Source organism: Polyodon spathula, chromosome 1 (genome assembly GCF_017654505.1).
Source record: "Polyodon spathula isolate WHYD16114869_AA chromosome 1, ASM1765450v1, whole genome shotgun sequence".
NCBI classification, from domain to species: Eukaryota; Metazoa; Chordata; class Actinopteri; order Acipenseriformes; family Polyodontidae; genus Polyodon; species Polyodon spathula.
Genome location: NC_054534.1, coordinates 14,738,568 through 14,750,796, shown reverse-complemented (window position 1 = coordinate 14,750,796; position 12,229 = coordinate 14,738,568). Strand labels below are relative to the sequence as shown.

Here is a 12,229-nt window from a genome sequence, read left to right as displayed (position 1 = left end):
TTTACAATCTGTGGAAAATAAACTGCCTCTCTCTATATCAATAATGGTAATTATCTGATGTACTACTATAGAGAATACTGTCTTACTGTGGGAATATAACCTTGATCACACTTCAGATCTGGGATTATGATCAAGCCCATACATGTGACCGACAGCTCACCCCAATAGAGGCTTGTTTCCTGTAACACTGAACAGGTCTGCGCCATGGCCCAGGGGTTACTGGCAGGGAGAGAGACTCAGACGCAGAATTGCTTTGGTTTTAGTGTTATAGCACACTTTTAATAAACAAAACACAAAGAAAAAGTGGCCAAAATAAACAGTTTAAACAAAACCTAACAAAACTGCCAGACTTTATTAAACTATACATAGAATAAAATAGCACAAACAAAAACAAACTTCTCATGGCCTCTCTCCATACTCTTCTACCCTAACAAAGAGATGCTGGACTTTATGTCGAGGGGTTTATTGATCATTAATCATTCAATCAACACCACCCAGCCACACGCCCCCCCATCCACCAGCAAAACACATTACTATACAGGGCAGGTCTCAGCCTTACAAAGTAAACAGCCACCTACCGCCCTCCTCTAAAACACAACCACCCTCCCTCAAGTCCCACATTATCCATCTTCTCAAATTCTTGAAGGAGGGTTGGCCCACAGTCCGGCGCCTCTTGATGGTGCAGCGACTTGGGAGTCAGGCCCTACGACCTGAGGTCTGATCATAAAGGACGGGTGTCTAGGAGCCCATGTTTGTGGCACAAGGGTGGTGGTCAGGGCAGTGGTGGATGTGGTCTTCTCACCTCCTCCACCCTTTTTGTAGCTGGCGGCTCCCACTTCTCAGGCTCTGGCAAGAGAGATTCTGTTTCCGGAGCAGGAAACTCCGGTTCTGCCGCAGGCAACTTAGGCTGTGGCAACACTGCCAGCTGCAATGCTGAGAGTGGTGCAGGGTACTCCGACACTGGCGGTGGTACTGGCCACTCTAGCAGTGGTGGCGCTGACAGTGACAATGATGACAGCAGCGCTGGGAACTCCGATAGTGTCAGCGGCACTGGCCACTCCGGCAGTGGCAATGGTGGTGCTGGAGATGGTGGGCCCTGGAGACGGCAGAGGCTCCTCCCCCTTCGGCATGCAGGGTGGCAGTTCCATCCCTTCTCTGGCAGCTTCTAATTCCCTGGATTTTGGGATGGCACTGGCACCTCTGCTCGCCTCCGTGCACGACCGCTCCTCCCTTTCTTCCTCTGTTGGGCAGGTGGCAAATGCCCTTCACCCTGATAGGGGCAGCACCTTGTATTAGTGCCCAGGTGAGGCACAGACTAAGCATCAACCTTGGGCCTTGAGGCATGTGAGGAAGGTGTCCAGGTCCGTCTTTGGCAGTTGCGAGGCTTCAGGCGGAGGAATGTCATTTCCTTGAAGATTGGGTCCATCTATGGACTCTCCTCAAAGCTGTACCTGTAGTACCCACATTCCTCACACAACGAAGCCCGTTCTGCCTCCAGCTGCTCGTACACCGTTTCTTTAAGGCCCATTTTTTAATCATTTTTTTTTAGCTGCCAGGGGCGCTATCTCACTGCTAACACCATATGTGAACAGGTCAGCACCACGGCCCAGGTGTTACTGGCAGGGAGAGTGACTCAGACAGAGAACTGCTTAGGTTTTAGCGCTATTGCACACTTTTAATAAACAAAACACAAAGAAAATGGCATAGTGGCTAAAATAAACAGTTTAAACAAAACTGTCCAAACGAGGCAAAGACATTACACTATACAGAGACAAATAAAATAGCACAAACTCAGTTCTCATGGCTTCTCTATGAGCAGAAGTTGTGCTTTATATAGCATGTGGCTGAAGGGGTTGATTAATCATTAATTATTCAATCAATCAACCCCCCAGCCATACACTCACATTGAGTTGGCAGGGAACGGTTTTAACCCCATCCCTGCCAAACTTAAATACATAAAAAAACACATTTCTTTAGCCCACCACCAAAACACATGTATTTACAGGGCAGGCCTCAACCCTGCCACAAACACCTATGAAAGCCCATAGATTTTTTAACCATATTTATAGACTGGAAGGCAGTACAATAAGTACACAGATAATATCATTAAACATATAGAGATATGTTCTAACAAAAATCTAATCTGGAAACATTTGGTATAGCACTTGCTTATTGAGCTGTGATTCAATATATGCACCCTATGTAACTGGCTGGAAACTCTGCTATCGATCAGAAAGGTCTGTTGACAGTCATCAAGCATCGTATTAGACACAAAGGTATAGGAACACAGTGAGAATTTTACATTAGCACCAAAATAAATATGAACAATCCTTCAAAAAGTATTGGGTATGATTAATAAATTTGGCATGCCTACCATATTTTTTCAGTCATTTTCAGTAATTTTATTTAGAATCCGCTTGCAGGGAAAAAATGTGGGTGTAACTTAGATACTAAATATATACTTGTATCTAAAATATCCCTTCTGAAGGCAGATGGTTAAAGGATGTCCCTTAAGAAAACATGAACCCAACATGCCAACACTGCATGCATGGATCTTGTCAGTAATTTGTCGTGCACTGAAATGTAACCCTGTTTCCTTGTAAAATTGCTTGGTTCACCTCAAGTAACTATAAATAGCTTGTGGATACATTTTTAAATTCCAATATGTTTATAACTACCCAAAACGGAGATCATGCAGGCTACAAAATGCAGGCTACCCTTTCATAAACAACACAAAAATACAAGCATGTCAGTAACATTGATCCCCTGACACGGCTGTAAATTAAAAAAAGAATAGAGCTATCAGTGACATGTAAAGGCAGATCACCATAACTTATACACTGTAAGCACATGCACAAATAATTTTAATGTGCTTGTGACAGGGCACTCCCCCTGTTATACTGTTGTTCTTCTAGTTTGGCAGGTATAGGGTTAATACTATCCCTGCCAAATACACGTGCAAACTGTGGCTGGGACTTAATTGATTAATTAACAAGCAATTAAGCCCAGCCACAGGTGTATATAAGAATCAGTCTCGCCACGTGTGAGAGGACGAACCCAGGGCAAGGAGTTGAGCCCAGTTTTCCTTTTTTATTTCCTGGACTGAAAGTGGGTAACTACCTCCAGAACAACCAGAAATGATTACCTGCCAGCTCAGCATCTACATCTGTGCCTGTTTACATGTATACCAGTTGTTTATAACCTTCGAAGATACAGTGCCCTTTATTTGATTAACCTTTATTTTTGTGTGTAAATAAATATGCACAAAAGAGTGCTAAACTGCCTCCTTTTGCCCCTGCCTGCGATTTTTACAGCTGGTAAAGGCTGCACCACAATGCTGCCCATCCACAGTGCCAAAAACAACAACAGATCATTAAATGATCACATGAATGCCTATGAAGTTTAATGGAGTTTGTCTTAAAAGAGTGTGATGTAGTGAAGTCTTTGACATCAGCAGGAATTACAGTAGGCAGTTTTACACACATAGCTGCTTATGACCTTGGGAAATCATGAAATGTCTTTTCTTTTAGTTTTGGGGCATTAAAGACAGGAAAGGGTATATGCTGTCAGAGATTAATGAGTTGACCTACTCTATCCCTGAGGTCCATTAACTATTTATATATTTATTTTGCAGCAGTGGAAAGGGTTGTTTTTACTGGAGGCGGCATCTCAGGATTCATTAAATCACAACCCCAAATCATGTTAATCGGACAGTGAGAAATAAGCTCAAACAACAGCTTTTCACACAGAAAGCTGTAGTCATACCAGAAATATTACAGGACAACTTCTTTACATGTCTAGGTCTGCAGTACGACAGAGATTACAGCCTTATGGGAAATGTAGTAATTAAACCCCTCTTGCAAAGTGAGGGGTTATATAGATTTACAATGACTTCAAAAAGCCTCCTGAAATCATTTCACAGGTGCAGGAGGAGCATGTTGTTTCAGCCCGTAATAGGAGTGACTGAAGGTGGTTATAGGAATGTGGTTCACATGGAAAAGTTGCTGCTAAAAAATATAACATTACCCCTAAAACAGAAAAAAACACAGAGACTGTCTAAAAATGTTCAGGATGGTGTAACTTAGATACCGGTTGTTAGAAACTAAATACAATTTATAAGATACTCCTTCTTAAAAATATCTCTTCTTGAACCTGTGCATTTATTTCAGCAGTTGGTTTGAAACTATCAGAAAGTGACATTCTCAAGAACACAAGCCTGCTTTCTAAAGCCTTCATTTGCCTCCCTGACTTTAAACTTCTATGATGCCCAAAACACTGCAATTTGGTCATTTCAGGCCTAAATTGAATTAACTGCTATACCCTGGTTTTGAATGATAAAAATGCAAAAATGTATATTACTACATATATTTGGAAGGCCTGTAGTGCTTCATAATCAAAAGCCTTTGGATTTCTTCACAGTTTATGCTTTGGTTGTGTGATGTGAAGAGGGCTATCATTTGCAACCCTCTCCTGACTTCTTGTGACTTAAGCCAGATTCGAGCCCAGGCTTACAAACGTGTATGTAAGGCTTGCAAACACATTTTGCGTTAGTCATTACCATTCTGAGGATTTCAAGTTATTATAAATAACATTTCAGAGGCTCAACTAGAGGCCAACTTGATTAGAGAATCACAGACAGCACTGCATTGGCCTTTGTGATCGACCGGGATCAGGGAGGAAAAAACATCTGTGGATAATTCGCTTCAATGTGCTTCAGCGATCTCTACCTGCCTGGCACCCAACAAGACCAGTCAAACACTTTACATGCTGGACCCCTGTCTCCATGATTGACACCCATTGATCATCAAAACTGCTGTGAAGTGACATTCAAACTGGGTATTTAAAATTTGAAAGGAAAATGGGGGTATAATTCATTAACAACATCATAGGTGCTCTATCAAGACAGAATTTACCTGACTTTGTCCTTAAAGGTGTGTAACCCTTATTATCCTACATAATACCATTCAGCCATCATACAATTCACTATGTTAAACAAGGTAAAGAAAGTGAGGCTCCCTATGGTATTGAAACAGAAGATGTGCTTAAGTGTTTCCCTGAAGAAAGAGTCATGGCAGGCCTCATTATAGCACTGCAGCACTCCATGTGTCAAGGCAAAGAACGCTGCCAACCAGAGGGGCTTAAAGGAATGCGGTTGGGGAAGAGTTTATTGTAGCAGGCAGCAATCTGACTTCCTTCCTACCAGGAAACTCAGTGCCTGGGATCAAAGCCCTAGCAAATCATGAGCCATAACCCAGCTGCGGTCTCCAGCCCCCACCCCCCACCCCCCACGGCCTGCTGTATCGACACCCCAGATGTTCCCAAATCCTCGGCTTTACAGCCTCCCAGCTTTCGCAGGCCACACTTCTAGAAATGATGCTCACATTGCATCAGACCTCTAGCAATTCCGCAGGATTAAACCACCAAATAATTAGAGAAAACAAGACAACAAAACTAATGTCAACTTCAGGGAGTTATAGAAAAGCAAAAACACACATCTAAAGTCCACATTTGCAAACAATTTTCTGTGAACAACATAAGCCCCAGTTTAGAATGTTATTTAGATGATATATTAGTAGCCTGCGTGCTAATTGGAATTTGGAAACTTTAGTTTTGGAGGAGGGAGAGCCCCCAGACATGTCACAATTAGTCACCCTTCAATTAACCATCTCTATTCCTACACTTGCTGCTACTGTAACCCTAATTCTCAAAAATAGAACTGGGTTGATATTTCCTTGTCCAAGTATAAGCACATAGTGTATGTGCAACAAATAAGGTGTGGATTATTAGGAAGAAACACGGTACATTGAGTGGAACTGCTCTTTATAAAAGCAAAAAAACAGTTTAGAACTGTAATAAATTACCTTCGCAAAACTGTTATACCACAGAATTGATAATTAGTCCTCAGTTATAAATAATGTCCCTGAACAGCACTTATGCTGCAGTGAATGGTTGCTCTGGACAAAAAAAAAAAAAAAGGTGTCTAGACTTTATCAACAGATTTGACTCTAATAAAACATTTAGGAGATTAACTTGAATGCTGCTTGAAAACAATGTGAACCTCCAGAAATAAAAAAAAAAAAAAAAAAAAAGCAAGCCCAAGCAGTGGACCGGCAGAAGCATTGTACTCGGTACGGATGTGATTCAAATGACTGACAAAGCAGCACAGCAAATTAAACCACAGATTTCCACGGTTTGTTTGAGTCAATTATACCTGCTCTGGCTTGTCTGTAGCCCTACACATTTATAAAACGATTCCACGTATCTGCACAAAAGAAAGATATCATTCTATACAGAGTTACATGGCAAGGTAAATTGTTCAAACAGTTGAGAATTCAAAAGCACACAAGCTGTTGCTGACAGTCCAAGGCTACCCATTTGACTGTGTTGTATAAGTAGGGCATAATACTTGCGTTAAAATAGCAAGAATCTGGCAGTCGCTTAAGAGTATCTTCTTCTTCTTCTTCTTCTTCTTCTTCTTCTTCTTCTTCTTCTTCTTCTTCTTCTTCAGCCTTAGTCCCAGACTGTCCTGGGGTCAGCTGCTTTGTTTGCTCTTCTCCACTTGTCTCTGTCGAGCACATCTTCCTCACTCACTTCACATACCTCCATATCTTTTCTCACACAATCTATCCATCTCTTTCTAGGCCAGCCTCTTCCCCTGTTACCTTCCACCTCAAATTCCATTACCCTCTTTGTTACTTCCTCAACGTCCCTCCTCATGATATGTCCATACCACCGTAACCTCGCCTCTCGCATCTTCTCAACCACATCCACCACCCTACATCGTCTACGGATTTCTTCATTTCTGATCTTATCCTTCATTGAAATCTGCAGAATCCATCTCAACATCCTCATTTCAGTTCTTCTCATCAGGTTCTCTTCCCTCTTTCCAACTGCCCAGCATTCAGCTCCATATAGTAGTACAGGTCTAATCACAGTCTTGTACATTTTGCACTTTAACTTTCTGGGAATTTTCCTGTCACAGATTATTCCAGTTATTTCTCTCCACTTGTTCCATCCAGCTTTCACTCTTTGTTTTACTGCCTCCAGTGTTTCTCCTCCCTTTACCACTTCTGATCCAAGGTATTTAAAGCCATCAACCTGTTTCAGTTTTCCTCCATTTGTCTCCTCAACAGTGGTCATAGTATCTCCTCTTCTCTCCATTACCATTATTTCAGATTTTTCTGCATTCATTTTCAGTCCACCCTTTTCCAGACTCCTCTGCCATTTGAACACTTTCTCCTGTAGTTCTACTTCTGAATCTGCCATCAGTGCCACATCATCAGCAAAGATGAGTTCAGTCGCTTAAGAGTATGTTGACAGATAACTAAAAGCCAAGGAAACAGTCTCCTACAGTCCAGTTAACCATCCTAGTACACACTGATAAGATGGACATTGGAGCAAACCTGCACGGCCTTCAGACAATGGCACACAGTTAATGAAAGTTGAGTATTTAATAATGTAAACAAAAATGTTGTTGCATTTAAAAAAAAAAAAAAAACTAAAAAAAACTACTGTTCAGACACAATGATGGGAATCACAGGGTGGACTGAAAGAGAAAGTAAAGCAGCTGTTCAAATTTAAGAGACAGCTGTTTGAAATGTATGCTGCAGGATCACAAGCTTGGATTAAAGAAGCAGTGCACTTCAAAGACTGACTGACCTTCTATAGCTTGTGGACCTGCAAACATTTACAAAGGCTGTCAATTTTGCTACCAAGGCTTAGAATGTTGTTTCCTCAATATGAGCATGCTTATACCTCCCTGGAGAGACCCCCCTCTTTGGGGGTAAAGTGATCAGTTTAAGCTTCATTACTGTGTTTAATCGTGGCCTACAAAAGGGTCCACTGCCCACTGTGCAAGTCTGTTTAATGATTTTGTGATATAGATACAGAACTCTGGCCTCCAGAGGTGAAAAGTTTGTTCATCAGTCTACTACACTGAGGGTCTCCAATGGCCCTCCTTGTAAAAGCAGTGCCACATGGAATGTAGGGTAAGGTTGCCTCTTTTTAAGGAGCACTGTGCTGGCTTTTCCGCTATTATGGTTTAAATCAGGAAAATTGTCTGTCGATAGTTTCTCATTGAGCTTCAGCAACCCCTACTGGTCACGCTCCCGACGAAGCCAGGTGAAGACTAACCAGGCTGAGCATCACCACCAGGCTTCAGTACCTTGGCAGGTGAAAACAGGTGATAGCCATGACAGTTATGCAGCTCATACATACAGTACATTAATGCTGTTATTGTACATTCTGGAATTTGTGCACTTCCCAGGTAAGCACATGCTCGTCTACATGCAGTAATCCGGTTAACCTCAGTAAAGACTGCCCAGTGGTTCCTTTGAGGATATTGAGGATATGCAGATATTTAGGCTCTTGCTGTAGGTCACATGAAGGGGGTTTGAATGACGTCAAATGATATGAAAAGCTGCATTAGATAAACAATATTTAGTGTCCTCCAGAGTTAAACAGGCTTAGTATGATACACATTTATAAATTAATGGTGTCTGTTGTTTTTGTTGCCAGGGAAATCAGGAAACGTAATTTGGCAGGCAGAGACGGAGGCTCCATGAAAACAAAATACTATTTTTAAAGGTTTGTCTTTTTTTTGTCCTGAACATCATCTATTACTGTGCATAGCATTATTTTGCTGATAAAATGATAAAACAAAGGGATAAGTGAACCTTGGCAACAAATATAATATAAGACTTCTGACCCCAGATAAATAATTTATGCCAAGTTAACAGTGCAGTGAAAGCTATAAAAATGGTTGAAAAGGCTTCAAATATACATTGGGTCAGAGTGTTAATTCAGACACAAAGGCAACAAAGTCCAGCTCTATCTAGTTTCCTCCAGGGCCCTTTGAGATCAAATACTCTTTAATTATACATGGCTGTAGGTAACAGTGATACCTGCAAGTTGTACTCACTCACAGGAGATGGTCAGACCTCTCCAGAACAGATGTATTGTAAAGGGTAATGGATCCAACATGTGAGGTACTGTGTGAGTTTCTTTTCATTAAAGCTTCTTTCTATCAACCCTAGCTGTTTCCAGTGCACAATACTTTAATTTTAAGTTTGACGTTCATTGTTATTCATTGCCTGACAATTTGGATTTACACTGGAATAATACATTTAAATCAAATTGTATTCTAATACATTCATTTTTGAGAAATGTATGTACATAAATACCTTGATTATCGGAACTAACCCAAGGTTGTCATGTTGTGTACAATGCTTTTCCATGTGCTAACCACCTGTAGCCCTCTACAGTATCTCTGAAAACATAACAATTTACTATGATACTAAAGAACTTAAAGAATCACGGATAAGGTGTTCTGATGGGTTACAGACTCAGTTCTTGAAAGGGGTGAGTATAAATGGTACTAGGTATGTTACTTTAGTTTGTATTGATGTCTTGACAATAACTTCCAGCATTGTAATCAATGAAAATAATGCAAGCAGCATCAATGGACACAAAGGGTCAATAATATTTGGCAAGAAAAAGTGTCTAGTTCTGAGAAACAGAACGAGTATTTCAACACATTCTTTTCATGCAAAAATTGAAACAATGTTAAATACTGCGCATTACACCGTATAACAATTTTTGTTACAGTATAATCGTAAATCTCAAAAAACTACTCACTTCTAAATCTTTTGTAGTCATTTTAATTTGGATTCATGTTGTTTTTTTCTGACTTTATGTGAACGAAAAGACACACATTTGCCTGTTTTCCCATTGGAAATAGTGATATTTTGAAATGTACCTGTCCTGGTCACAAAAGCAAAGTTTGTGGGGAATAATAGCCATTTTCTATACTTTTGAGGCATAAGCAATTAGGAAATAACACTTACTACCCAGGAAAAAAAATTGTGTTACATAGTGTTATTTAAGGCCCCCAAAATACCAGGACTGTGTTCAGAGGTGAGAACAAGTGGTCAGGTGCATCTGAAACATCAAAAAGGTGCTTATTGTAGATTACACTGGTAGCACCTGCCCTCGCCCTTCTGTGATGAAAGCATTCTTTGTTTCTACAGATGATGAATCTGCTTCAAATGAATCCCTTCCAGGCTACCTGTGGATCCCGTTTCAAACCCCTCATATATTTAAACATATTCAAGCAATAACTAATGTGTGCTTACAGTGTATGAGAAGATAACAGTTATAACAGTCTGACTTCAACTGAATTCAGACTCTCTCAGTCCGATTTCAAAAGAATCATTGGCTAGGCAATGTGCTGTTATCGATGTGTAGCCAATTGCACAATTTCTTTATCCAAACTACACTGTTAACAAGATTTTGGGATAACATGATTTTAAATTCCAATGAGATTGTTTGGCAGGGTGTAACAAAGGCAATGTCTTGCCTGAGTCTGCAGGAGTTTGCCAGACGCTCTGTGTGTGATGTGCTGCCAGCTGTGTGTGTTTACAGGGAATGGTAGATGAAGATTGGTGAACTGTGGCTCCATCACTGACCAATGGGCCTGTCTAGGCAGAGCGTCTCAATATAAAAGTAGCCACTGACACACCCTAAGGGCTGATGAGCCAACTAAACTAATCTTCCACAGAAGTAAGTTCTTGATGGGGTCTATAGTAAGAAATAGTAAGAAAAAGCTTAGGGGATTCTGATCCTGCAACAGTAAATCAAGGGTGTGACAGGGGACAAGGTTCCTGGAGAGGGGCCTCCCTTGTAGTGATAGTAGTGTTCAGGTGCTGTTTTGTCCAACTTTTGTACAGTATTTTGTTTTGCATTTACTTGTAGTGCACTGTGCCTGTGTATTTTTCCACACATGTGGTTGTATAAAAGCAACATCACTAAGGCTCCCATCGCTGGTACTGCACTCACACCTGCTTCTACACAAAGATATTCCACTTTTCATTATGCTGTCTGTATTCAGTTATGACAAGGATCAAAACAAACACAAAGTGCTGCATGTAGCGTATTATCAACGATTGAATCCAATGACACTGACAGTACAATTACTGTCTATTGTTTTGTGAAAGTGGAAATAAACTGATGATGTTACAAAATGAACAAGAAACAACTAAAAGGGCACCTCCTGAGCTACAGTATTTATTTAACAATTTGCAACGTGATAGCTTGACTAAATGAGTGTATTACAGTGTTGTAGCTTATAGTCTTTTAACACTCAGCCTTTACGTACAAGGCATGGCTATCATCTCTTCTACTTACCTATGCTAGTGGGAAAGATCTCCTCATTGTTGATCTGCACCTCAATCCAGTCCATGAGGAGATTCATGTACTGTGGGGCCGGCAGAGCAGTGGGCTTCTTGTACTTCAGGTCATCCTGCCACCGGTATTCGTACCTGGGCCCCCCTGACATGACGGGGCAACTCTTCTCTGTGCAGAACTCGCAGATGGTTCCATAGATCAGGTTGATGCGGTTGAAGAAGTCCACCACGTGCACAGCCACCCAGTCGTTGAGGTCCTCCCCATGGGGCAGCTGAACAGCCGCCTTGACGTCCACCCCCGAGTTCAGTGAGGCCTGGGCCTTCTTGTGCAGCTCGAAACGCTGCGTGCCTGGCTCAAACTTGCGTTTGGGCCGGAAAGTCTTGTCTTTGTTGAAGACTTGCTTCAGGGTAATCGACATGGCAAAGGGGTGTGTGGGGGTGGGGGGTGGGGGGGTGGGGCGTGGGACCTTATGGGCCTCTGTCTGAGCTTTCCCAATTTTCCCTTTTCCTCACAAAATGACTCCTTAAAACAATATACAGAAATAGGTTTACTGGTGGGTGGAAAGTTCTTTACTGGCAACTTTTCAAGACATCCTCTTCTTTCCTGTAAAAATCAAGTTAATCCATTAGCATTAGCAGTGCATGACTGGCAGATCTGTAGAAGTTTACATGTATACTGTGGCTGAATTTGGAGAACAGTACAGGTTTTATTTACATTCCCAAATTGGAAATGGGTGTAAAAATACATCTGATTAGGCGCTTCCTTTATTTTCTTTAACAAATGCAGTCTGCCATGCACTGAAAATACAAACCTGCGAGTATATGTACATTGTTTGGTTGCCTATGCACACAGCATTTACGTGTAGCTATGTAGGTCAGCGAATGAGATAGCTGAGCGAGCAAGCAAGTAAATGGGTGACAGCTAAAATACCGAAAAAAATTGTGAGTGAGCTGTTTTCTGTAAGTTTTGTACTCTAAAGTAAGATTTAAAACTAAACAAAAAAAAGTATTTGCTGCTTCACAGTACAGTCTTGGTGCTGATCACT

General features: G+C 41.3%; 1 protein-coding gene across 1 annotated transcript in view; it reads right to left on the bottom strand.

Annotated features, from left to right (window-relative positions):
• LOC121314508 (MOB kinase activator 3B-like) overlaps positions 1-11,615 on the bottom strand; it is a 29,861-nt gene extending 18,246 nt beyond the window's left edge. Inside the window, exon 1 of the mRNA XM_041247872.1 lies at positions 11,185-11,615. Within this exon, the coding sequence (XP_041103806.1) occupies positions 11,185-11,602 (418 nt within the window). The 5' untranslated portion in view covers positions 11,603-11,615. The remainder of the gene's footprint in view (positions 1-11,184) is intronic.
• Positions 11,616-12,229: the final 614 nt, after the last annotated feature.